Source organism: Ovis aries, chromosome 12 (genome assembly GCF_016772045.2).
Source record: "Ovis aries strain OAR_USU_Benz2616 breed Rambouillet chromosome 12, ARS-UI_Ramb_v3.0, whole genome shotgun sequence".
NCBI lineage: Eukaryota > Metazoa > Chordata > Mammalia > Artiodactyla > Bovidae > Ovis > Ovis aries.
Window position 1 is genome coordinate 64,041,016 of NC_056065.1, and position 27,490 is coordinate 64,068,505.

The 27,490-nt window shown below is 48.9% G+C and overlaps 1 protein-coding gene across 2 annotated transcripts in view; it reads right to left on the reverse strand.

Annotated features, from left to right (window-relative positions):
- Positions 1 to 230: 230 nt before the first annotated feature.
- NCF2 (neutrophil cytosolic factor 2) overlaps positions 231 to 27,490 on the reverse strand; it is a 37,198-nt gene continuing 9,938 nt past the window's right edge. The window contains exons 3-15 of one of the 2 annotated variants that reach the window (XM_004013860.5): positions 23,789 to 23,897; positions 18,209 to 18,343; positions 17,281 to 17,388; positions 16,941 to 17,000; positions 15,242 to 15,285; positions 13,275 to 13,416; positions 12,986 to 13,054; positions 11,719 to 11,794; positions 9,712 to 9,737; positions 9,130 to 9,281; positions 8,906 to 9,017; positions 3,181 to 3,358; positions 231 to 708 (exon numbers count right to left, since the gene is read on the reverse strand). In XM_004013860.5, the coding sequence (XP_004013909.2) occupies positions 596 to 708; positions 3,181 to 3,358; positions 8,906 to 9,017; positions 9,130 to 9,281; positions 9,712 to 9,737; positions 11,719 to 11,794; positions 12,986 to 13,054; positions 13,275 to 13,416; positions 15,242 to 15,285; positions 16,941 to 17,000; positions 17,281 to 17,388; positions 18,209 to 18,343; positions 23,789 to 23,897 (1,324 nt within the window). In that variant the 3' untranslated portion in view covers positions 231 to 595. Of the gene's footprint in view, positions 709 to 3,180; positions 3,359 to 8,905; positions 9,018 to 9,129; positions 9,285 to 9,711; positions 9,738 to 11,718; positions 11,795 to 12,985; positions 13,055 to 13,274; positions 13,417 to 15,241; positions 15,286 to 16,940; positions 17,001 to 17,280; positions 17,389 to 18,208; positions 18,344 to 23,788; positions 23,898 to 27,490 lie in introns of both variants that reach the window. The other variant, XM_012187705.4, reaches the window with a different exon arrangement.

Sequence of the window (27,490 nt, forward strand, 5' to 3'; positions counted from 1 at the left end):
TAATTTTCTGTGAAATTAAAAGCTATATTCCAGGGGAACATAACTCAGTCTAGGCTCTGTTTAAGCAGCGAGACTTCTAATCCCCAAAATGTCAGTTTCCTGTGTGTAGGTGTGCATGCTCACATCTTCTGAGTTACCTATAAAGTTACCTCAGTCCCCGGGAGTTTGTGATAGTAATGGTCTAGGAGGGGGGATATTTATACTTAGGTCTTGGGCCTGCACGCTGGGTATCTTGTTTTTGTAAGTTTTTTATTGAGGCGTCACATATAGAGAGAAGTGTATCAATAGTAAGTACACAACTCGGTGAATTTTCACAAACCGAACATGGGTAGCCAGCACTCCAAGCAAGAAACAGATTTTCTGCACCCTAGAAGACCCCCCCCTCTTCTAGACATTTCCGACCACCACCCCCCCACACCCGTCTTCAACGTAATCATTGTAAGTTCTCACATCATCGTCTAATAGGTTAAGTTTTAACGGAAGAGTAGATGAATTAATACTCCCAGAGATGTCTCTCAAATGTACAGCAGAGGCGTGCCAAATCTTGTAAGCGATAGTACTTCCTTTTCTTCAACGTTGTAGGTTGTGAAACATCCTAGACTCTTCTGGGTGTGCTTTCCAGGTCTGTAGCTGCATGTTGTTCAACAAAAGCTTTGGGGAAAATGCCAACCTTCCCTTTGCACTCCCCTTCCAGCCATTCTTCATTCACTGATAAAAGGAAAAGTATATGTTGACTTCTAAAATGAGTAGAGGAGAATTCCCTCACCCGAGTAGTCCACATAGAACTTGGGTTGGTCTTTCTTCACCCCCAGTTGTGCTGACAGGGAAAAGTCAACGTTGGAAAAGTGACTGGTAAGAGCGAACGTAGGAGCTATCTCATTATTGGTTTGTTTTAGACACAGGAGTAAAATGCAGAAAAATTTAGTCTTCAAAAAGTTACCAAAGTGAAAGAAATTGAACAGTGAATCCTTATGTGTGAGGTGGGTTGTTTTTTTTTTTAACAGAGTTTTAGCTTTGTTGGGAACCTTTGATTACAGGACAAGGATATGCCATTGGTTAAATAGGTAAATAATGATTGTTCACTAGTGAATGATCAAAGAATTGAGAGTTGGAGCTAATGATGGGTTCAGTCCATGCTTGTAAAATACAAGAATTTTCATAGCACCTATTTTGAGACTTTAATAAAGTATGTGCATAGACTTCATAACTCAGTTATAGATAATAACCCCATTTTAATTTTCTGCGGTCAAAAGCTACATTCCAGGGAAACGTAACTCAGTCTAGGTTCTGAGAAGACACAAGAGATTAATAGCTTGTTCGGGGTCATTCTGCCAATAAATACCAGACACCTCGGGTAGCTGCGACCTATTCTAGAGCCTGTCCAGCAGACCGTAGCAGCTGTTCAGATCACAGGCTCATCTTTGGATGTGATGTGTCTCCATCAGACATTACAGCAGCACCATGTGGTACTTGGATCCTGTCCCCAGAAACTGTCCATTAGTGTGGAGTGTGGCTGGGCATCCGAGTTCACCCAAGGGAATTCTAATTGCAAACTGTTGTCTTGATTCTTCCTTCTATGATACGAGAATCAGCATTTGTTGTGCTGGATCCTGGGAGCTTGTTAGAAATGCCAAATCTCAGGTCCCACCCCAAACTTGATTCGGGATCCATTTTAACAAGTTACCCAGATGGGTCACATTTAAAATTTGAGAATCTTTTGGAATGAAACCATTCACAACTGTTGAATGTAACAGAACTCAACCCCTCAGCCCTACACAATATTTATGCTGAATTCTATTTCCCTATGTGTTATAAAAGTTTCAAAATCTTACATAGGTACTTTTGAATTAAACCAACTTAGACTTCTATACAAATCCCAGTAAAGAGTATACCACCTTCTCTCCATATCTACCCAGAAGACTTCAGAGCATTTGTTCATCTTTATCTCATCCCCACCCCTGAAAAACAAATTTAGCCAGCTGCTTGGTTCTGACACTTTAAAAATGGTGTGGAGAGTTTAATCCAACTCTCATAACTGAATTTCCATTCTCCCTTTAGAATATGAGCACCAACCATGCACCCTGTTTGCTTTTCATGTCTTACGTTGTTGCTGCTGCTTCTAAGTCGCTTCAGTCGTGTCCGACTCTGTGCGACCCCGTCCCTGGGATTCTCCAGGCAAGAACACTGGAGTGGGTTGCCATTTCCTTCTCCAATGCATGAAAGTGAAAAGGGAAAGTGAAGTCGCTTAGTCGTGTCCGACTCTTCGCGACCCCATGGACTGCAGCCCACCAGGCTCCTCCATCCATGGGGTTTTCCAGGCAAGAGCACGGGAGTGGGGTGCCATCGACCTCTCTGACATTTCTCCCTCTCATTTCTTAATCTGTTAATTTTCTGTTATAATTGATAATGGTGTTCTGTTTTAACTGTTTTGCATTGCTAATGTACAAGATTTCAGCCATGTGAATGAAACGTGATATGACTTGTTACCAGGTAAAGAAATGAAGTGTCAAACCATGAGTTACTAATAAAATGCTGCTTCTCAGTATGGTCAGTAGACCAGCATCACCTGGAAGCTTGTTAAAAATGGAAATCAGTGGGCCCCACCCCAGACCTGAATCAGACTCTCTGGCGCTGAGTCAAAGGAATTTAACAAATTACAAAAGATGCATGAGCACACTTAGCGTTTGAGAAGCAGTAAATTAGAACCCTCCACTTATTTTAATTTTTACTGTGATTTATAACAACCTGGGAAGTCACCAGAGAGAGCAATTCTGAATAGTTGTTTTTTAAGGCAAAATGTTTGCCTTTCTTCCCTCATCTTCAAAAAGTACATCAATTCAAAGACCTGTAGTTTGCAAAACATCACTATCACACAGCTCAGTGCAAACACAAAGTGGCTGAAGCCCCCTTCCAATTCGTTAACTCCAGTGTGAGAACGCATGGCTTCCGAAACCATCTTTAGTATGTGACCGAAGTCTGCCATTGGTTGCTTCCCTGCCCAAGAAAGCAACAGATGAAAAGGTGAACACACTCAGTTTTGCTCCCTCCCACTAAGAACTGGGAATGAAATTGAAACCATTGGCTAAAGTTTGTAGCTGATTGATGTTTTCTTCTCTCTTCCCTTATATTTATTGCTGCTAACATGTACATTAGTTTCTGCACTCTGGGAGTAGCACTTACCTGTTGATATCACCAGGATTACGTCCCCTTCCAGGAACTCCAGGTCTTCTGGCTGGGTAGCCTCGTAATTGAAGAGAGCTACCACTTTGCTCCCTTCCTTAAGCTCAGGTTCTGTTGTCTGGTTATTAGCATCAGATTTTTTGCTTTCTTCAGGTTCATCTGGAAATCCCTGGTCACCCTGAAATAGTAAAGGGCCTATTTATTAGTTTTCCTAACTTCCTGCCATGAACATTTGAACATCACTGAAGGAATCAATCAGCAAAATGTCAATGTAACACCTGGGATATAAACTCAAAGCCAAGTTTGTGATCAGTGCCAGGCATAGACCTGGTGTGTACTTTATGAACACTGGATGGTTGGGTGAAAGTGAAGTCACTCAGTCATGTCCAACTCTTTGCGACCCCATGGACACTAGGCGGCTCTGTCCATGGGATTTTCTAGGCAAGAGTACTGGAGTGGGTTGCCTTTTGGGTAAGTGGAACCAAAAGGTCGACAGGACTGTAGATCATCTTAAAATCCTACTGAAACCTTATGTTAATCCCGAAAAGGGTAGGTACAATTGTTAATTTTTCTCAGATGGAGAAACAGGTTGAATCACAAGTAAGTGAAAGAACCCAAAGTCAACTCCCAAATCAACACCTTTTCCCCAGCACCCATAACACTGGACACCTTGTTATAGAAAGGCAAACTTGTCTGCGCTATCCCAAATCTATTAATCAAGAACTCCCTGTGGGAGTTAACAATCATTAACAAAACAAAAAAAAAATTTTAAAACAAAATCAACATTTGCAGTGAAGTAATGCTGAAGCTGAAGCTCCAATACTTGGGCCACCTGATGTGAACAGCTGACTCACTGGGAAAGACCCTGATACTGGGAAAGATTGAAGGCAACAGGAGAAGGGGGCAGCAGAGGATGAGATAGATAGCAGCGCCAATTCAATGGACATGAATCTGAGCAAAATCCAGGAGATGGGAAAGGACAGGGAAGCCTGGCATGCTGCAGTCCATGGGGTCACAGAGTCGAACATGACTGAACAACAAATTCACATTTAGAGCCGAACTAATAGGAATCCTTTCAAGACAGAACTGAAGGGATTAGTCCAAAAACAGATTATTGGAAAAGCTAGAGTGACCTTTCACACTTTGAGGGGACACCTTGCAGGGACACTCACTTGCCCCTGGGTCCTGGGCCTTCCAGCCAGGCCAGCGCAGCCGCTCAGCTGTGGCCGACTCTGCAATCCCATGGGCCGCACATGCCAGGCCTTCCTGGCCATCACCAACCCCGGAGTCTACCCAAACCCACGTCCATCGAGTTGGTGATGCCATCCAGCCATCCCATCCTCCGTTGTCCCCTTCTCCTGCCTGCAATCTTTCCCAGCATCAAGGTCTTTTCAAATGAGTCAGCTCTCCACATCAGGTGGCCAAAATACTGGAGTTTCAGCTTCAACATCAGTCCCTCCAATGAACACCCAGCACTGATCTCTTCTAGGATGGACTAGTTGGATCTCCTTGCAGTCCAAGGGACTCTGAAGAGTCTTCAACACCACAGTTCAAAAGTATCAATTCTTCTGTGCTCAGCTTTCTTTATAGTCCAACTCTCACATCCATACACGACCACTGGAAAAACCATAGCCTTGACTAGATGGACCTTTGTTGGTGCCAGAGGCACCCGGAAGTCTCAGGTCCAGGGGCTCCACTTGCTGAAACAATTTTCTGAACTCGAACCCCTAAGTTTACTTTGTGGGGTTTACTACAGGGTCTTCCTCCAGACCTATCCTCTTTAGTTCTTCCCCATCAAACATTTGTCTTTGATTTGAGTGCAGAGGAGACCCCTAACTGAGCAGTAACCCCTAGCCAGCTGTGGGGATGAGGGTTTGGAGGAAGGACTCGCTGGGCCCATGCCTACATATCTGGAATAGCTTTCCTGCCGTGGTCATTTCTATGGTCTCAAAAGTCCACTTGTGGCTGAAAACTAGTAGCTGACCAAGGATTCCCTTAGGAGCTATTCAGTTTTATACCCCCAGGCAGATAAAACTGCAGATGCCACTGTTGACAAAGGCTAAAGCAGGAAACAGGTGAGAAGAGGAACTGAAGTGCCAACGGGACCCCACTTGACAGCTTTGGGCGGTGGGGACTGCAGGTTCATGGTCTCTGTGTCAGGACTCCCCAGCCGCCCGATTGTGGGTTGGGAGCTGTTTACTCAGGGGAAGCCCACCAGCTGCTGGGAGCCAGCACGGGAGATCCCACCCATGACAAGGTCATGCGGAGAGACCTGACGGGCAAGGCGGATCAGGACTCGAGGGATCCCCTGGAACTGCTCGAGCATCTACCCCAAAAACCAGAGTCTATCTGTCTTACTATTTTATGACTTTCACCAACTCCTCTGACATTAACAGGGGGCTATCCCTGACCACCTTTCTCTGAAGAAAATCAATGTAGAGCTTTGGTTAATAAGTCTCCTGGGCATAATAAGAGTGTTTCAATTCAAACCCCTCTGATAGCTTTCTAACTTGCCTGACAGGTTTATCTGGACTTTTTCAACTACGCATGTGATTGTTTACGGCTTCCCAACTGTGAGAGGCACAGGAAGCTTAAAACATTCTAGGAATGTAGAGCCTTTCGAGGAGTTAAAAATCATTAGAATAGAACTGATTAAGGGTTTCATTGTTGAGCCAATACTTGCTGCCGAGTTTTCGTATCTTTTATTTATTGATATAGTTGGTATATAGAGAAAACAGGTAGTAGCCCTGGCATTAGCAACATTAGATCTTTGAGTTAAGTACTTTCTTTGTTGTAACCCACTGTACCTTTGTTCTGTAGGAATGTAACTTTATTTAGTACTTTGAGGGTGATGCAGATTAAAGAAAAAACACTTCAAGGGAAAATGAGTTTTCTGGTTGATTAACATTTATCAAGGAAAAGAGCCATAAAATATTAACAGGTCTCCTGTCCAGAAGATAATGTAAATCACCTGAGACCTTTTGTATACAGAAAGGTATGCAGAAAGAAAGCCTGGTATCAATAAGGGCCGGGACTGCTGCCCCTGCATGACTCTGCATCTTCCATTATGTAACACTTAGGGTATATAAGCTCCTTTTGAAAATAAAGTTACGGGTCTTGCACAAGCTTGGCTGCCCCATGTTGTACTTTCTTTCTCTCTTTATCTCTTTTTCAGGCTAGTTCCTTGGAGCACAGAGGCTCTCTGCATTCACTTTCCTGCCTGGGCTTCTAAGACCCACGTGAGAGGGAGCCCAAGGCAGGGCACCTTCCGCTATTCAAGAGGGCGCCTGTGGCCTGCGTGAACAGAGCAAGTCTGTTGTCTGAGGCTTTATTGGCTTTCTGCGTAAAGCAAGGAATATCAGCCTCTTTTCTCTCCTCTATTCTCTTAACTGCAAATTCTTTCCTTATCTCTCAATATCTATATATCTCTCTCGCCTCGCCGTCCACGCTTCAGATACCCGGGATCCAACTGGGGCTGGACCCCGGTAACCAGCCAGCCTATCTGATTTCTCTGCCTTCCTCATATGCCCTTTAAATTACCAATCCAAAACAAGACCTCACTTATCTTCTTCCCTGCTCACACTACCAATCTAGCACAGCAGTGTCCAAGGCTTCCCCTATCTGGCCCTGTGGTCTTTCCAGCACTGTTCCCACCACTGTCCCTGCCCAACAACACTGAGCCCCTTTCCCACTGTGCTGATTCTTGTGGTCTGCCCTCCTGTTCTCTCCATCTATATCATACATCCATCATAACCTCCTCCACCTTGCTAATTACTATGCAGCATTTTTAGGCTAAGCTTCAAGACAATTTCAGCCTCTAGGAAGACTTGTCCCACTTCCCTCCAGCATTTTTGGGTGAGATACCCTCCTGATGTTAGGTAAATGCTTACATAACAGAGTAAAGCATTTGTGTGTCTCCATCAGTTTACTTCACACATGCTTTGTAGTCATCTGCTTGCTCTTCCCCTCATGAAAAAAGGCCTGTGTCTTACTAGTTTTTATATCTCCAGTACCTATCTAGAGATGTTAGTGCCCAGAAAATGTTTGTTGAAGAATTAATGTCACTATATAAACGCTGGAAGCCACCCAAATGTACACCAACAACTGAATGAATAAGCCAGTTGTATCCATACAATGGAATATCAGTTAGCATTCAAAAGAAATGGACTATTAAAAGAATATGTATACTGTACGATCCACTTATTTGAAATGACATAAAGGACAACTTTGTTGACAGAAAGCAGATGGATGATTTTCAAGGACCATTGTTGGGAGGGAAAGTTAATATCTACAGCAAAAAGAAATGGCAGCCTTTCCTAGGGAGACTAAGGGACAAAGCCCAAGAGAGCTAATGTGTAGCTGCTACTTCTAGCCTCGAACTTTGCTCCTGACTCCCTCATGCTTACTGGAAAGTCAGTTTAACTCTTCTAGACCCCAGGGCCTATAGATAACCTGCCCTTTTACTGTCAGTAACTGAGGTGTTCAAGAGCAGCAGTCCCCAGCCTTTCTGGGCACCAGGGACCAGTTTCATGGAAGTGACAGTTTTCACACGGACCTGGAGCTGTGTAAGGTGGCAATGGTTTCGGGATGATCATCGTAAGGAGCACACAACCTAGTTCCTTCACATGCAGAGTTCACTGTAGGGTTTGAGCATCTATGAGAATCTAATGCCGCTGCTCATCTGACAGGAGGTAGAGCTCAGGTGGGCTTCCCTGATAGCTCAATTGGTAAAGAATCTGCCTGCAATGCAGGAGACCCCGGTTTGATTCCTGGGTCAGGAAGATCCACTGGAGAAGGGATAGGCTACTCACTCCAGTATTCTTGGGCTTCCCTGATGGCTCATCTGGTAAAGAATCTGCCTGCAATGCGGGAGACCTGGGTTTGATCCCTGAGTTGGGAAGATCCCCCGGAGGAGATCCCACTCCAGCATTCTGGCCTGAAGAATTCCATGGACTGCAGCGTCACAAAGAGTTGGATGTGACTGAGCGACTTTCAGAGTCACTTTCAAAGCTCAAGCAGTAACGCAAGTGATGGGGAACATCTGAAAACATAGATGAAGCCTCGCTGGTAGTGGGCCTCTCACCTCCTGCTGTGCAGCCTGACTCTTAACGGGATGGGAGCCCTGTTCACGAGTACAGGCAGGCTCTGAGTACTGTTGGTCAGGTGGACCTCACTTTGCCTTGTTACCTACATTATAAAACAGGATAACAATACATGCCTCACAGAGTTATGGCGGTTGTAAGAATTAATACACAGAGTGCCCTTAGCACAGTGTCCGGCACACAGAAAGTTCTCAGTAGGTGTTTGCTGTTAGTAGAAGGTTGTTAACCAAGTCGTCTTCGTGAAATAAATGCTCGCTTTTTTTTTTTTTTTTCCACTCCTAAATGTCCTTTCCCATGGAAACTTAAGGTGAAGAATGGCTGTGAACTCAGCCTCAAGCTGGGACTTCATTCTAACCTTGCTTGATCGAGCCCAAACCTTAGGTGTGGCTGCAAATGGAAGGGACCTGAAGCTTTCTGTGGGCTCCTGGGCCTGCTCTGCTCTTGTGGGAAAACCTCTCCTGGTTGCACCCCGGGTGAGGATGCCAGAGCTCCAGCTTGTTACCTGCCATGTTCCCAACACTATGCCTAGGTCTAGGCGCCCAGCACGCACTGGGTGAATGCTCGACTGTTGTGGAGGAAGTGGCCTGTTAGAAATCCAGCCTTACAGGCCCTTGGGCACTCACCACAGTGTTCTCACACCACAGCGTCAGGCAGTAGTTTTTCACTTGGGCCCAGGCATCCTTCATGCTGAATTCCGAAAGAGGCGCCAGCTCATTGCTGTCCCGAGGACGGTAGCTGGGTAGAGGTAATGAGGAAGAAACAAGTCAGACAGCAGCAGGGCAGGCCCATCCTCTGGCCCACAGCGGGCTCCCGGCTGGACCCTCGCGTCTCCCTGTGTGCAGCTCACCTCAGCTTCGTGTGTTCCGGCAGAAGGTCCAGCTTCTTAGCCACCATGTCCCGGACCTGGCTGTAGGGGAGCCTGAACTGAGTCTCCATGACCACCGTGTACTTGTAATGCACCTTGAGTGTGTAGGATGTGGGGACACTGAGCTTGACTTCCTGCTGGGAGAGCCAGCAGAGGGAATCTGTCAGTGCCTGAGGCTTCCTCCAAGCAACATACTGAATCCCAGGGAGTAAGTACCCCATGCTGGGGAAAAGCCCAGAAGTGCCTGGTTCACACTAACATGAGAGGGCCTTCAGAGTCCTGTCCTCCAGCTCAACTCATGCTTGGATAAAAATTCCTATGGGTGATACCTGGCCCACCAGCCATGGGCCAGCAGGCAGTGTGTGCATGGAAGAGGGGGAGATTGTCAAATGGCGGGGGTGGGGGGGGGTCCCTGGTCCCTGAATATATGGTAACAACTGGTCTACCCCTTCCTTTGGAGCTCTTTCTACAATCCAAGGAGGCCGCCCGTAGAAATGGTTAGGTGGGCAACCTAAGCTCTTCCTTTCTCTACCACTCGAAATAGTACAAGGAAAAAAAAATTACCTTGGGCTCTTCTTTTCCTTTCTGACCTAAATGGAGAAGGTGAGAGTAAAACAAAGAGAGATGATGAATGAACACTCTTGGCTAGCCCCTGCCATACACAAGACGAAACCACTTAGAACCAGGTGCCCAACATTATACGCTTTAACCTGTGGGGTGATTATTAACCTTAATAAACTTGGGTGGAAATCATTGGGTAGATGTGAAGGGCAAAGCCATGAACACACAAATGAACCCAGTCTCTGCTTCCAGGCAGCATATAGGTAATTAGCAAAGGACCATCACATCCTCACCAGCCCGTGCAGTTAGGGAGGGATCCCAAAGGACAGTTAATAATAGTGCTGCTGGTGTAGTGGTATCATGCAAGATGCCCAAAGGTCAGTTAGAGCGGTGGGCTCCATCGAAACAAAATCAGTGAGTGTGAGATGAGCCAGGAGCCGCAAGGAGAAATAACTGCTTATTTTTAATTTGTCCTTTATCTTGTGTATGTTTTCTAATGTATAACATATATTAACATAGCAGTACATATATAATGTATGGGGTTTCCCCAGTGGTTCAGATGGTAAAGAATCTGCCTGCAGTGCCGGAGACCTAGGTTCAATCCTATGGTTGGGACTGGTTAGGAAGATCTCATCTTCCCAACCCAAGAAGGGAATGGCTACCCACCCCAGTATTCTTGCCTGGAGAGTCCCATGAACAGAGGAGCCTGGTGGGCTACAGTCCTTGGGATTGCAAAGAGTCAAACATGACTGAGTGACTAAACACATATAATTTATATAAGAAAAGTATGTATAATGATATTCACCATGGAAACAGCAGTGCATGCTCAAAAAAGACCACTGATCTCAAACCCAGTTGATCATTAGAATACTTGGGATTTTTTTTTTAGAAAAACAGGTTTCTAAACCTGATTCCAGTCCTTAAAAATCAGAATCAAAGGCCTTTAATTCTACGTTCTTAAAATCTTCCTAGGTTAATATGTGATCCTTGATGGGCCCCTAGACAGAAAATATAAATTCAAGAAAGCTGTCAAAGACATTGGAGGATAATAGGAGAAATTTGAATATGAAATATATAATCTATATTATATAATAATATATAATATGTCAACACTATCCTAGATATTATATTGTGCTTATGCAGAAGAGCATCTTTGTTCTTAGGATTCAGATGCTGAAGTGCAGGGTGAAATGTCATGAGTCTGTAACTTAGTTTCAAGTGGTTTAGCAACTAGAAAAAAAATTATATTAACAAGAGGAGGAGCCAAGTACATGGTGCAAAATGTTAACAATTACTGAATTTAAGTGAAAGATATTCTTGTGTTCATATTGTACCATACTTTCAACCTTTCTGTAGGTTTGATATTTTCAAAGTAAAAATAGGGGTGGGGAGCATCCCCAGTGATTCTGGTGACCAGGTGGGCATGACAGTCTTTGATCTAGGATCTGGACAAACCACCTATTCAGTGCATCTCTACCAAGCACTTACTCAGGATCTGCTTAACCCGCACTAGTGACCAAAAGTCCATGACTTCCCAGGGCAGCCGTCTCCACATATCAGGAGAGTCTCCCTTTCGTGTTGGTTCTTTGTCCATCCTCCAGCACTGTGCAGAGTTTCTTTTCTAGATAGAGCTCCTCAGTGTTTTGAAAAGAACCACTCCACTCCACTTTGAGGTCAACAGGTGCAATTACTTGAGCCTTTCCTCCTGGGATAAGGTCCCACTACTTAATAACTGATTGAGTTGGGATGCTCACAGCCTGCCAGAAAGCAGCTGCCTTTACCCAAGCTCCCTGCATGTTCTGGAGCAGGCAGGGAGGAAGCATTTCTGTTTTCCTGTGTTTGGGGTGGGTGAGTAACACAGGATGAGGGGGGGCGCTCTGGGGCATCGTGATCATAAGCTGGGAGAACAAGAAACCAGATTCTGTCAGGCTGGGAGAAGAAACCTCCGTGGGGAGGCAGCCTGAAGCACTCCTGCACCCAATCCCGGGATGGTCCTCCAGAGACTCTAACCTGGTGACGACTGGGGTCTTCCAGGAGCACTGGAACTCGGGGGAGCTGGGATATCAGACTTGGGGGAGGTTTCTTCCTGGAGGGGAGAGGAAGAGAGGATGAGAACCTTCATGCAGACAGTTCTTAGGCAGGGGTAGGAGTCAGGGAGACCCTGCAGACCACCATGGAAGGGAGCCAGATGCAAATGACTTCCTAAGAGTTGGAGGGGTGGTGACATTTAGTGGAGACTAAGGGCTGGGAGGAGACTGAAGGCAGGAGGAGAAGGGGACGACAGAGGATGAGATGGTTGGATGGCATCACCGACTCAATGCAGATGAGGTTGAGTAAACTCTGGGAGTTCATGATGGACAGGGAAGCCTGGCGTACCACAGTCCATAGGGCTGCAAAGAGTCAGACATGACTGAGCGAATGAACTGAACTGAACTGAAGGAAAGTATTGATTCAGTGGCAGGCAGAGTGGGCCTGGTGAAAACAATCACAGTAGAAATAATAATGAGAAAATAAGAATCTTAATCCTCCAGCTACAAAGCCCTTGCTACCTAATCACCCCAATTGCCACACTGGAAACCCATTGGAGGCAGGGTAGGACCTTTGTCTAAACTTGCTCGCTCTCACTGTACACCTTGCTCCTTCAGAAGAAACTTGACACTTCGCATCTACATGGCATTTAGAAATTTTCCAGTCATCTGGACATCGTGTCTCTGACCAGGGAGGGCCAACCCCACAGAGGACAACTGGTTGCATAGTCTAGAGACAGGATCTATTGCCATCAGGCATCTGCACAGATCCAACGAAGACTACTCCCCAGGACTGGCAGAAGGGCAGGTCATTGAGATGGGGTGAGTGGGTGGAGGTGGCAGCGGCATTGGAAGCAGTGGCTGGCAAGGTCTGCTCTAATTCAGTGCTCCAAAGCACATTTCCTATGGTGAATGGATTTCACCAGCCAGCACGCTGACTCTTCTTCCGGATGAAGACGATATCCTGGGAAGACCTAAGTTGTCACGTGCTGTAGTTGTGGTCAAGTCACCCTTGACCAGCAGGAATCACAGAGCTGGGGGCCCAATAGGACCTGCTGATGCCTCCACTCAGCACGTCTGGATTTTTTCTTTCATCCCTAGGTTCAGCTCTGGGTGGCTGGTACCAACTCAAGGTGGGCTCAGGACTAGTGAGTCCTCAGGGCCTCTTCCTCTCTGCTCTCCTCCGTGGTCTGTCGGTGGTGGGTTTCAAGGGTAGGAAGGGAACGGGTCAGCCCTTGGCACTACATTACCTGGGGCTGCTGCTGAGGATGGATCCGCAGCTCAACTGGTTCAAGGTAGTTGCAGGGAACAAGCCCCTTCTGCAGCGCAGCATCGTGGAGCCAGAAAGCGGGAACAAAGATGCAGACGTCAGCAGCAGTGCAGGACACCCAGAGACGTGGGGAGGGGTGGGAGGACAGGTGAAAGAGGGGGCAGCTGGCCTGCATATAAGGCAGCAGATGCTGCTCCTCAAAAAGCTCTGCCATGTGCTGCCAGGATCCTGTGCCATTAACCCACCCACCCCCCCCATCCTCTGAATACCTGCCCGTTGAACATGACTGTAGCCCAGTTATCATTGCCCTTCTTCAAGACAAAGACGATGTTCCCCGGCATGACCTGCAGCTCCTCTGGGGTCTCAGGCACAAACCCAAACAACACACGGTGGGCTTCCCCTTCCAGGGCCCTGCGGGATGAGGGTGGGGAGAAGAGGAGGGGTAGACACAAGATATGAGATCTCACCCACCATCTAGCCTGGACCACATCTGTTCCCATGATGCTGTGGGTCAGCAACTATGGACCCAGAGCTGGGAGCCTCACTCCCACCCCTAACTGCCCAGGCGACCCTGAGCAGGGATTTGCCCATCTGACGGCCTGAGAGGACTCTGCCTGTGAACATGCTCCGTGACCACACATGCAGTGGGACAAGAGCTAAAAAAACAACAACATCACACAACACTCGATGATGCCTTGCAACCCCTGCCCTCCCTTCCCTTCTGAGGAGGAAGGATCCCAGCTGTGCTTGGCCAGTGGCCGAGTCTGGGCGGGGCCCGACCAGATGCCAAGGTGCAAGGGAGAAGGCGGGTGAGAACTCGCTGGGTGAGGAGGTGAGGGGGGTGGGGGAGAAATCCCCTAGAACAGCAGTCCCCAGCCTTTCTGGTACCAGGGGTGGGTTTTGTGGAAGACAGTTTATCCATGAACCAGGGCAAGGGAATGGTTTAGAGATGATTGCGTTTCTTGTGCACTGTGTTTCTATTTTGTGGCAATTTCAGAATATTCCACCTTGACTTTAGGGGAAGGGTTCCAGCTCCTATGAGAACCTAATGCTGCTGCTCGCCTGACAGGAGGCAGAGCTCAGGTGGTAATTTGAGTGATGGGGATGAAGCTTCACTCACTCTCTGCCACTCACCTCCTACAGTGCGGCCCCGTTCCTCAGCAGGCCACAGACTGGAACCAGCCCATAGCCCAGGTGTTGGGGATGCCTGCCCTAGAGCCAGCTGGGGCCGTCCACGTCCACGGGCGAGGGAGAGAGAGTAGGGGAGATGGGCCTGGAGGCAGTGGGGGGATGTGAGGCTGCCTTCCTCTGTGTTACGTAATGTCGTTTCCCCTTTGCCGTTTCCTCAAGGCCTGCTCTGCTCTGCTCTGCTCTGGGGCATCCCATCTGAGCCACTTCAGAATGTGTGACTGTGGCGGGCTGGCCTCTCCAGGCTGGTTCCCTTTCCCTCCCACTCTGCTACCTTCCCTTCGGCCCCTCCTTTTGTCTCCAGACCCTGCATTCATCTCTGTGGTGGAGACAGCCTTCCCCAGCACGTGGGGAGCTTAGGGGTGAGCTCAAAGGCCCCTTCCTTTTTCTAGTTGCTTTGGCACTCTCTCCACTCCTTGTTACAGCCTTCCCTAGTGGGGAGGGGGAAGCTGGGCTTGCTTCTTCACTTAGAGGTAACTCTGAAGAAAGCTGTGGGTTTTGACATCCTTGGCTTCTCTTCTTACAGAAGAATGACTTCTTTTTCTCGAGTCCTTCCTCTTCCTTCTTCAGAAAACATGTGCCCTCAGGGAGTGAACACACGTCCACACAGGAAAGGACATGCCGTTCCGGCCTCCCACTCCGCTCTCCCAGCTCCAGGGAGCCTGGCCTCTGAGGGGGCTCCTCCTGAGAGGAGGGCACCCTCCACTCCTCCACCCTGAGGTCTGTGTACAGCCCTCAGAGGGTGGTGTTCCACAGACACTGCGGTCCTTCAGCGACAACCCCTTGCTCTCTCGGGGCACGCTGGCGAGGGGACACGGGGCCACCCCATGGCTGTGGCCAGGTTACCACCGTCAGCCTCACTGCAGTCAGAGCTGCATTCCCACCATCATTCTGCCCTAGCCTTGCAAGCAGGAGCAGCCTGATGTGCTAGGCTAAATTCCTCACAGTTTGGACCCTGACCCCAGCTTCACCTTCTTCACCCCTTTGTTGCCCTCGGTTCAGGCTTGGGAGTTTGGATATGCTGCATTTTGGTCTAAATCTAACTTACCTGAAGATCTCTGGGGTTTTGGGCCTGGGTGGAGGCTCAGCTGCCTATCAGACATGCAGGAGAAATAAGGAGGCCAGGACGGCAAGGGAAGGAGGGGAGAGAGAACAGACGGTTAATGGTAATTTAATCCTCCTTCCAGACCAGAACGTTGAAGACGGCATTTCTGGCTCAATTAGAACACTCTCGAGGGAGAAGGCAGTCGTGTACCCTGACTAAACACTGGAAAAGAACACCTCCCACCAGCTCCCTAGGCCCAGATTTCACCAGCACAGCAATTTATCTTGAGCCAGACCTGGTTTCTGGAGTTTTAGCTGTCACAGAGCAACATGGCATCATGAGAGTGCTTCTGCCCTTGAACTCTGTCCCCCTTCTAGGACAGTTTCTCAAAGCGCTGCTCTATAATTAGCATCTGCTCTACCACACGACATCTGTGGGTAGTTAAAAACCAACTCAAGGGACTTCCCTGGCATTCCAGTGGCTAAGACTCTGTGCTTCTAATGCAGGGGGCAAGGGTTTGATCCCTGGTCAGGGAACTAGATCCCACATGCCGTGTGGCCAAAAAAAAAAAAAACAACCTCTATGCCTGTGGTGATAGTTACACAACTCTGTAAATATACCCAAGATCATTCAGTTGTACAAGTGAAGTAAGTGAATTGTATGGTGTGTAAATTATAACTCAATAAAAAAATTTTAAAATAAATAAATAAAAATCAACTCAAGGTCCACGGGTCAGGTAAGAATCTGCTTTTACAGTGTGTTCCCGGTTCTACCCTGAGTACCATGGAGCACAGTTATCTGGGCTTTTTCCCCTCTGGGAATTCCCTGGGTGCCCCAAAGCCCAAGGGAGTCCTGCAAGGCTTTCTTCAACTCTCTGATGAAGAGGGAGGTCAAATAATCTTGCCCCTCTTGCTCTCCTCCTCTGTTCCTCTCAGCCTCCGGTGCCCCAGTCTTGGTCGCCTTCTGGGCCAGCGGTCAACTCTCTGACCCTGGGAGGCTGTCTGCACGGCCCTCAGAGTGACCAGGTGTATGCACACTGGACCAAGGGACCACCACTCTCAGAAACCCCTCCCTGTGCTCGCGTGGACTGATGCCCCTGCCGATACTTGCTCTGTTGTCACAGAGCTGGAACTGTCCTCAACCGGCACTACCCGCTTCCCTTCACAAGGAAGCGCTGCCTTTACATTCCAGACCCGCCGGCATCTAGTCTATCTGGAACCGGTCTCTGAGCCTAGCTTGAGGAGAAAGATGGTTCGCCCTGGGGACCCCTGCCTGAGGGGATTGCTGCATGCGGCCGATGGGTGCACCCGGAAGAGCTCCCCCTGTGTCCTGTGTCTGAGAAGGGACAAGGAGCAAAAGCCTTCCACAGCTGTGTTTCAAGTTTCTGAGAGAATGGTCAAGGCTTCGGGAGAGACAAGGCATGCTGAGCTCTCTTGGAACTTCAGAGAAGTGAAGGCTGGCATTTGAGGGGGAAATGGAGGGCTGGCTCCCGAGGACTTGAGATGACACGCAGGGATATGATCTTGTTCCCCTTCCAGCTGTGAGATCCCTGACCAAGCATGGCCAGGCAGACACCCTCCGCAGACTGAGAACTCAGCTAAAGGAGCCCTGAAAACGAGGTTGCTCAGCACAGTGCACTGCCCAAGCTGGCTCTTTCCCAGAGAGCCCTGGAGACCCGTGGAGAAGGGCAGGACCACCTCACCTGTGGCTGCAGGGGGGCAAACCCTGAGAAGCTGTCCTGGTCTACCACAGACGCCACGACCTGAAATTGAGACAGGGAGGTGTGAGGCTGCACCGGCTCTGTGTGCCCATCCTCGGCTCTCCCCAAGATCCCTTCCTTCCTCACACCCTGGATCTGCTCTCACAGGGACTTGGTTCCGGAAGTGGACGGTGGCTAAGGATGGACTTGTCAACCCTTAGGTTAGAAGCTGCCTCCCCAGGGCAGAACCAGAGGCAGGCGCCCCTTCCTCCAGGGTCCCCTCGCCCTCACTCTGCAGGGCTCATGCAAGAGGGGACTCGGGACACCGAGTGGCCTCACTCACCGTGGCCTTGCCTAGGTAATCCTTCTTGACCAGCTGAGCCACTTGCTTCTCGTTCGGCCGAAAGAGCCTGCCCGCAGGGATCACTACCGGCTCATACAGCTTCTGTTTCTAAAACACAGAGAACAGAGTCTTTTCCTACCTGTAAAATGGGGGTAAAATGAGGGACCCTGGTCCCTCACTGAACAGATGCGCGGATCCATTGAGAGAAGCTCGAAAGAGCGCTTTTTCTCCACGTGCAGGGCTGGACTTCTTAGTGTGTCGAGGAGGACCGTTTGGTTTCATTGTCGCCTTATACTGAGACGTCTGTGGGTGCTGTTTGCCCAGCACCCTCTTTTCCTAGAGGGACTGCCCCCTCCCACTCTGTGCGGCTCAAGTAGGGCTGTCACTCCCGACGTGGGTGGCCCAGGACCTGAGCGAGGCCCATGACCATGCTCTCTTAGGGTTGATGTCCGCAGCCATGGACAGATATGTACAGATTGACTTATGCCCTCTTGTTCCTGGTGTTTAAAAATATAATTTAGAACAAGCTTCATCCCTACGTGTGCTCAAACTCAACTTCCCACCATTTGTCCCTGTAATCCATGCATTTTTTCTTGAGCGCTGCTGTATGTCTGGCCTGGAGCCAGGCTGCAAGAACCCAGGGGGTGAGCAATCGGGCACAGCCTCTGCCCTTGGGTGCTGCCCCCGGGCCCCCACCAGAGCCCCCTTGGAGGGGCGTAAGGAGGGCTCCGCTGCCTCTTCCTCTAGGCCTCAGCTTCTTAGACTTCCACATTCAAGATCCCACAGGGAAACAGACCCCAAGATCAGCATTACCTGGAGCTCAGAGGAGGTAAAAGCACCACATATTTGCTTCCCAGTCAACATGTGCACAGAAACAAATCCGAACCCAAGCAGACCCTCTCGCCACCTGCTTCGCCAGCGTACTCACCCAAACGCTTTCCATGGCTCTGTCGATTTTGGAATGTCTAGGCTCAGACTTCATGCTCGCAGCCAACGCTAAATGTTCTTCAGCCTTTTTCCATTCCTCCCTCTTGGCATACATGAAAGCAATGTTATATAACACCTAGAAAAGCACAGGCCACAACATAAAGCTTAAGGCTGCTCCGAATCTAGGGACCAGGCAGGGAAGAGCTCACACTTTTTGCCCCTGGAACATTGCCTGGTGGCCTTTCTCCCTTCCCTAGCTCTCCTGGAGATATCTACAATACAGTACAATCAATATTGCTCCTGACTTATATCTAACACAAGGATGGTATGAAGAAAACATCATGTAATGCAAAACTCCAGCATTGTGTGCATTCCTTCAACAACCAAGGAGGTCAGGAGTGGGCTAGAGCTGTTGTGTGGTTTTGGTACGGACAGCAGTGATGTGTTCAAGGCCCCTTGAAGAGCTCGGGATAAAATACATGCTTGTGGCCTCCCAGACCAGTTCCTGCCACTGGTCCTGGGCTCAAAGACTGGACAGATGTGGGATGGAGAGACAGAGGGCTCTAGATGCATTCATGGAACCCATTCTAGAACCTAGGAGTAACAAGATGTAATGTAGTCATATGGGCAGGAGGAAACTCTATGGGCAAGAGTTTGCTGGAGTTGGAAAGAGACCCAATACAGACCCAGGGCAACACTTCACCTGGAGTGGAAGGAAATCAAGATGGCAACTAACAGGCAGGGTTTACTTTACCTTTTTTAAGATTTTTTTTTTTTCATATGGACTGTTTTTAAAGCCTCTATTGAATTTGTTACAACATTGCTTCTGTTTTAGGTTTTTGGGGTTTTTTGGCCCCTAGACATGTGAACCCTTAGTTCCCTGACCAGGGCTCAAACCCACGCCCCCTGTATTGGAAGGCGAAGTCTCAACCACTGGACCACCAGGGAAATCCCTAACTTACTTCCATTTGATGACAGTGTAGCAGTTCTTAGGGCTCCTCACATCATGTATGGAGGATGACTAAGTGACCAGGAGCTGCTGCAGGCTTCTCACAGGTCAGAGTGATAGGAGTCACAGCCTGATGCCCTGGGGTGGGGTGGGGGTGGTTCTCCAGGGCTTCAGAGAGGAGGTGCAGCTGGTCACCTGAGGCCTGGTTGATTGTTGGCCTTCTAAGCAGTGGCGCATGGAGGCAGTGCAGTGGAGGGACCCCAAGGCTATTTTCTACTATGTGGCCTCAGTTTCATTATAAAATGATGATGATAATGTTTTCTGCCTCCAGATTTTTGTAGAATGAAGAATTCATGTAAAGCACTGAGTTTCATTGTTTGGCACGTGGCGGGTGCTTTAGAGCTCTTCATTACTATCATCACTGTTATCTGCAGAACTGTCTTGGGACTTGCTGGGAGGCTGAGCACAGAGGTCTTGCCTGCCTTCTCAGGGAGGGTGACAATGCCCATGTGGTTTGGGGGAAGGCCACAGGGCTGAGTTTGCTGACTGATACCATCTGGGGACTCTTTGTAGTCAGAAAGCGAAACCTATGAAGAATCAGGGCTCCTGGAAATCAGTGCTGTCTGTCGTCTTTATCATGATCATTGACATGATTCACTGACCATCACTATGGGCCAGGCACTTTATCTGCATTATCTCTAAGCCACACAACCACCATATAAGGTAGGGGCCTCACTTCTGTGCTTCCAGAATCCTTCCCTAGCACTTTTCTCCTCCTAACCCCATCACCTCACATTACACATGACCATGAGTGTTTGGCTGCTGACACCTTGTGGCCCCGTGGACCTCTAATGCCCGACCCTAGCTGGCATTATGTGATGCTCATTCGTGTCTAAGTCTTTGTGGCCCCATGGACTATAGCCCTCCAGGTGCCTTTGCCCATGGGATTCTCCAGACAAGAATACTGGAGTGGACTGCTGTTGCCTCCTCCAGGGGATCTTCCCAACTCAAGGATCAAACCTGCATTTCCTCCACTGACAGGTGGATTGCTTACCATGGAGCCACCTGGGAAGCCCCAGCAGACATTATAAATAGAGGCAAAAATGAATGAAAGTGTTAGCAAATGTGTATAGGGTGAGTACTCAGCCTTTCTTTACAGATGAGGAGGAGCCCGGAGCTCAGAAATGACACTGAATTCACCAAGGTTTGTAAGACTAGGAAGTGTTGGGCTGGGATCTGATCCCTCTCTCTCTGATCCCAAAGTCCTTGCTTTAGTGCAACCAGCTTCCAAGACAGCACCAGTGATTCTCACCTCTTGGTGCTCACCCACCTGTGTAGTCCCTTCCACATCCAAGGGAGCTGAATGTGTAGTGAATAGAATATTATGGAAATGAGAGGTTTCCATAATGTGACATTTGAGGTTAAGTTATAAAAGACATCAACACTCTGTATCAGTTCTTCTTGGATCATTATTTCCTCTGGGGAAAGCCAGCTACCATATCATGACAGGACTCAGGCAGCCTTAGGGAGAGGTTCAAGTGGCAAAGAACTGAGGCCTCCTGCCAAGAAGTAACCCTAACTCGCCAGGTACCCAAGTCACCTTGGAAGTAGATCCTTCAGCCCTGGTCAGGCTTTCAGATGATGGTATCCCTACCAACATCTCTACTGCAACCTCCTGAGGGCCTCTGAGCCAGGACCACCCAGCCAAATTTGGGTTCCTGATGCCAGAAACCATGAGAGAGTTGTTTTAAGTGAAAGTCACTCAATCACATCTGACTCTTTGTGACCCTGTGGACAATAGTCCATGGAATTCTCCAGGGCAGAATACTGGAGTGGATAGCCATCCCCTTCTCCAGAGGATCTTTCCAACCCAGGGATAGAACCCAGGTCTCCTGCAGATAGATTCTTTACCAGCTGAGCCACCAGGGAAGCCCAGATTGTTTTAAGTCACTCTGTTTTAGAGCAGTTTGGTACTCAGCAGTGGAAAACTGGAGAAGGAAAGAGCAACCCATTCCAGTATTCTTGCCTGGAGAATCCCTGGTGGACTACAGTCTATGGGGTCTCAGAGAGTCGGACACAACTGAGCGACTAACACACAGTGGAAAACTATGGCTCTTCTCAATACCATTCTGCCACCTACACTGTGATTGGCCCTGGGCCTCATCCAGAATAGAAGAGGACCATTTATTAAGGCAAGTATGGTTGTGAGGGTTGGACCATAAAGAAGGCTGAACATCGAAGAATTAATGCTTTCAAACTGTGGTGCTAGAAAAGTCTCTTGAGAGTCCCTTGGACAGCAAGGAGATCAAACCACTCAATCCTAAAGAAAATCAACCCTGAAGATTGATTGGAAGAATTGATGCGGAAGCTGAAGCTCCAGTTCTTTGACACCTGATGCGAAGAGGTGACTCATTGGATCGTTGGAAAAGACCCTGATTCTGGGAAAGATTAAGGGCAGGAGGTGAAGAGGGTGACAGAGGATGAGATGGTTGGATGGCATCACCAACTCAATGGACATGAGTTTGAGCGAACTCTGGGAGCTAGTGAAGGAGGAAGCCTGGCATGCTGCAGTCCATGGGGTCATAAAGAGTCAGACACGACTGAGCAACTGAACAACAACATGGATGGTGGCAGGGCTGGTTTTCCCATAGTTAGTTGGCTGGTGCTGAACGATGGGGACAAGGACCAAGCCCAGAGGTGGAGATCTAGACTCCCTTCCTGGGCTATTTTTGAGCCTCAATGAGCTGTTGCCACCTGCAAACATGCTTGACTGGCCTGCAGGAAGAAAGGAGACCTTGAGGCCATTTAAAACTTCCTGCTTGGTTCTCAGACACCTACTCTTAAGACCTCTAGCAACAGGTTTTTATGACTCCATGACTGGGAAAAGCCTGAGATTCTTTTCTGGTATGATTTCTCAGAATTCTAGTGGGAACAGAGGGGTGGTCTTATAATTAGTGAAGTGACTGAAGTGTCCCAGGTGGCAGATGGGACCCTGGAAAGTCCAGCCTCCCTGGCAGAGAGGCTGGCACAGCCAGTATCTCCTGCCCCCTGGGTCATTTCAACTCCAGCTACAGGGGGATCATTCCTCCCATGGAGTTCTGCTTTGATGCCACTGTTCTCGGATGCTTTCTCCAGAGCTTCTCGGTCCCTCGACCCTTTAATCAGTGTAAGTGATTCTCAGTCGGGGGTGATCTGCAATGTAAATGTCTAGAGATATTTTCAATTGTCACCCTGGGAATGGGTTGCTATAGGCATCTAGTGAGTAGAAGCCAGGGATGCCGCTCAACATCCTCCGAGGCACAGGCCGGTCCCCAGAACAAAGAATGAACTGCTCGAACACATCAAAAGGACCACAGTTGAGAGACTGCACACTGGAAGCTGGCCAAACGCCAGCCCACCAAAAAGCCTCATTTCTCTAGACAAGGAGAACTGAAGTTGCTATCCTGCGGTGGGGCTGGATGGAGACACGTGTCCCCAGGGGTGCAGGCAGCTGTGGACTCTATTATTAGCCCTGAGTGACCCTGGGAACACTGGGCTTCTTCTGCCTGAGAAACTCATGCAAGGGGGCTTTTTTTCACTGATTCTGCTAAGTAAAAATCTATATTTGCAGGAATATTAGTTTTAAAGTTACTGGTATATATAAGGGGTTTAGAATGAGAGTGGGGAGGGTTGGCTGGAAAAGTACATGACCCTGTAAAGTCGAAGCCAATCATGCATCTCCATCTTGGTGATACAGAACATGTTACCCTTCTGTGAAGACTTTTCCTAACTGTGTGCTCTGAGCTGTTCTTTGACCAGGAGGGTACAGGTTGGTGCTAAATGATCTTCACTCTTTCTTTGGGTATCAACCAAGTACACGAGGCAACACTATTCATCGCAAAGTGTGTGAGCTTTGGAACCGAGCCAGGGTAAAGCAGTTTCTGCATGGAGAGTGAACCTGTGATTTTGTTTCTTTGTTTTGTTGTTGTCTTTTGATTTGCTTTGTTTTTTGCTGCAAAGGAAGCTTCACTAGGGCAGAGACCTCTGTGATTTTGGATTTGTTAGTATAATGCTGAGAAAACACCCTGTCAACCTAGATCATGCAAATTATTATGAATATTTTTGGGCTTCCCTGGTGGCTTAGATGGGTAACACTCTGCCTGCAATGTGGGAGACCTGGGTTCAATCCCTGGCTTGGGAAGATCCCCTGGAGAAGGGAATGGCAACCTACTCCAGTGTTCTTGCCTAGAGAATCCCATGGACAGAGAAGCTTGGTGAGCTACAGTCCATGGGGTTGCAAAGAGTCAGACACAACTGAGCAACTAACGCATATACACACGAACACTTTCACAGACCAACACACTCATGTCCAGCCAAGCCTCCCTTCAGAGAATCCAGCAAACTCATTTCTGCATGGCCCTTTGAGCCTCATGTTAACAAAATCCATGCACTCAGGTAACTGAAGACTCCATTAGGAGCCCCAAGCAATGGTTCTGAGCTTTTTCTTAAGGGTAAATCTGAGTCCCAGGGGAGGGGAGGCAAAATGCCTTCTTTGGGCTCCTAGAAGTGTCAACAGATGGCTGTGCATCTGAGCTGTCAGCTTCCCCTCAGCCGCAGCCCACCACTCCCCAGCCTGGGCGCTCCGCTCCTCACCTCACAGGCAAACAGCTTGAACTGTAGCCCCAGGATCTTGTAGTCGATCAGCTGGTTCCCTCGAAGCTGAGTCAAAGCCTCCTTAAGGTCTTTAATGGCGTAATCATATCTGCAGGAAAGAAGCCAGTTCAGGGAAAGGAGGAAAAAAAGAATGAAGTGTGTGCCTGTTTCCTTTCATCCATCTGTTTCACTGGGACAAGAAGTCTTTTCAATCCTTTTTGACCTGCTCTAGTTTTCACCAACGCTGACCCCAGGATTCTGTAGAACTTGGTGTCAACAGCACCCCTGGAGTGTGCATCCCAGCAACACTGCAGGCCTTCCACTCTCCGGCCACCACAGGGATCTCTGTCTTTGCTGACTGCACGCAGCCCCCACCTTTCTGACAACCAGCTTGTCACTTTCTGAAAGAGCCTCGATCTCCCCAGAGAGCTCCAAGCAGAGCAGCACCTGCTGGGCCCCATGTCTCCATGGAGCTGATTCATTCCCCACCAAGCAGCCAGGCCAGCCTGATGCAGCTCCCAGGGACCCTTCCTCAAGGCCACTGATGTCACCCTCCTGCCCAGCGCCTTCTCCTTCACCTTCTTTTGAGTTCATTTTTTTTTTTTCTCTTTTGAGTTCTTAGCTCTTGGTTTGTGGCTGTCCCCTCCCTCCTCTTCCACATACTATAAAAAAAAGACAAACCATCACTTAAGCCAGAGAGCCCTTTTTTTTCCTTGGTAAATAGTTAAGAATAAAAATGTTTTAGATTTTTGTGTATTTAATTTTTGGCTGTGCTGGGTCTTTGTTGCTGCACACGGGCTGGTTGCAATGAGTCGGAGCTACTGTCTGGCTGCAGTGCACAGGGTCCTCACTGCCGTGGCTTCTCTTGTGGAGCAGCGGCTATAGGCATGCAGGTTTCAGTAGTTGCAGCTCCTGGGCTCTAGAGCACGGGCTCAGTAGCTGTGACACACGGGTTTAGTTGCCCCATGGCACGTGGGATCTTCTCAGACTCAGGATTGAACCAGCATCCCTTGCATGGCAAGGCAGACTCTTAACCACTGGACCACCAAGGAAGTCCCCAGGGAGCATCTCTAACCTTGCTCCTGGCTCTGGCCTTCAGTTCCATTGGGTTGGCGTTGTGTTGACTGGCTTGAGGTGGATCAGGACTACCATTGGATTGGCAGCAGAGAATAGGGCTGACCACACCAATAGTGCCCATTGGGGTGTGGGCAGGACCTAAGGCAAGGCCTGCTTGGCCTGCCTCTGATCAACACAGAGGCCCTGGTGGGAGGGAGCCATTGCTGGGCAGCAGGGGATAGAAGCAGCAAAAATCAAGCTAGCCTCAGCCCAGCCCCCAGTCTGGCAGGAACAAATTTGCCTGTCTGTGTGCCTTCCACCGGGCAACTAAATCAAAAGTCCCTTGGCCGCCATCTGACCCAGAGCTGCCACTTGTGGCTTCTCTTGGAGACAAGCCTGGAATATGAACACAGGCTGGTGGGGACCCTCGAGAGGTCGTGTGGATAATGAAGGTGCCTGAGGACAGCGGCCAAGGGACTGGGACCAGGTCCACCAGCCCTGCCACTAACTGGGAGACCCTGGCAAACTGCCTCCCTGGCCTCACTCCACATGGATATTATAAGGAGTGCATTGTGTGCAAGGGATGTGTTATATTCAGGGAGCATATCACATCAGGTGCTTGGTAGTATGTGGTCCTGGATCTAATTTCTGAAGTTAAACCCGCGTGGACTGGAGTCCTGCTTCTGCCCCTTATAGCCAGTGACAGAGGGGTGTGCTGTGTGCTTAGCCACTGAGTCATGTCGACTCTTTGCAAGAAGCAAGTTGCTTCATTCCTCTCTTTCCTCATCTTCAGTATTACAGCGTAATAGCACAAACCATTCAGGTGCTTAGGACGGTGCCTGGCACACACAGTAATTTTCTATTATTATTTATATATATACATATTTCCAGCTCTAAAACCAGCAGCTAAATTCACATACCAATCTTCTATTACATGCTTGCGTGTACGCATGCTAGGTCACTTCAGTCGAGTCCTACTCCGTGCAACCCCTCAGACTATAGCCTGCCAGGCTCCTCTGTGCATGGGGATTCTCCAGGCAAGTGTACTGGAGTGGATTGCTGTGCCCTCCTCCAGGGGATCTTGCCGACCCAGGCATGGAACCCGTGCCTCTTATGTCTCCTGGATTGGCAGGCGAGTTCTTTACCACTAGTGCCACCTGGGAAGCCCTTATCACATGCCTACTTAATACTATATACTGTATTAACTGTTATCAGGAGATAAAAATACAGTTGTTGGGACTTCCCTAGTGGTCCAGTGGCTAAGACTCCACACTCCCAATGCAGAGGGCTGGTGTTTGATCCCTGGTCAGGGAACTAGATCCTCCTTGCCACAACTAAAAATCCCACATGCCATAATGAAGATCAAAGATCCCACATCCTGCAGTTGGGACCTGGTGCAAATAAATAAACGAAACATTTTCAAAAAAATATGTGGCTGTAGAAGCCAGAATGCTCATGTCAGGGAAACTGGGAGCTGACCAGGAGGGCGGCCTGGCTGAGAGGGCCCAGGGTGTCCGGGGAAAGCTGGACATTCTGTCATCATTTGGTTGGAAGTGACTCCCACAGCCACAGGGGCTGCAGGAGTGGCGGAAGCAGACCGCCTGGGTTGGAAACAGAAGGATGGCTTCCTCTAACATATCTTTGTTAATAAGTGAAGTTGCTCAGTCCTGTCCAACTCTTTGCGACCCCATGAACTGTAGCCTGCCAGGCTCCTCGGTCCATGGGATTTTCCAGGCTAGAATACTGCAGTGGGTAGCCATTTCCTTCTCCAGGGGATCTTTCCAACCCAGGGATCGAACCCAGGTCTCCCACATTGCAGGCAGATTCTTTACTGTCTGGGCCACCAAATTTTTCACAAGCATTCAGGCCATTCCTTAAGCATCTCGTCATTTACACACCCTTTTAGGCGTTTCCTTGAAGGGGGAGAGGGGAAGCATTCCTGTTCCTTCTAAGCTAGAACATGGCTGGTGACTGGCTCTGATTCACTGAGCCAAGAAGGCGGGCAGGGGGCAAAGACGCAGGTGTCCTGTTTCCTGGGCAGGTGGGATTTCCATCATGTTCCCCTGCCTAGTTGTGAGTACACAGAAGGTCCTCGGAGGGCCCGTGAGTCTGTCTGCAGTCACCTGCCCATGTGCCTGCCTCCCTCAGCAGATGAGTTTCAGCTGTGAGGGAACACTGCCTGGGTCTACCTGGGATTGAGTGAGCCCAACTCCCCCTAATTCTGCCCAGCAAGATGGCTAAAGATCTGGGCCCAGTAGGACGGAGAAAGACAGGACTGATGTTATTCAAAAGGCTTGATTTGTGTTTAAAACACCCCTGCTAGGTGTCTGTTTTTAAATGTCTTTGACAGCATCACCCTGAAGGCCTCTCCTTAGCCTTGTTTACCCAGAGCAGCTCCCCTGGGGCCTGTGCTCTGATGCACAGCTCTGCTTCCCGCTGCCCAGGGTCTGAAAAGGCTCAGTATGAGAAATCCAAAATAGCCTTCAGTCCCCTGCGCTGGGAGGCAGGCAGCACAGCCCCTGCCTCTTTCCAGCCCTCCCGCAGGACATTTCCTCCATGCCATTTGGAGCCCGCAGCATCCCCCGTGAGGCCAAGGAGCTGGCATCTTCCCCTGGTTCTGCTGGGCAGGACCTGAGCACACACCTG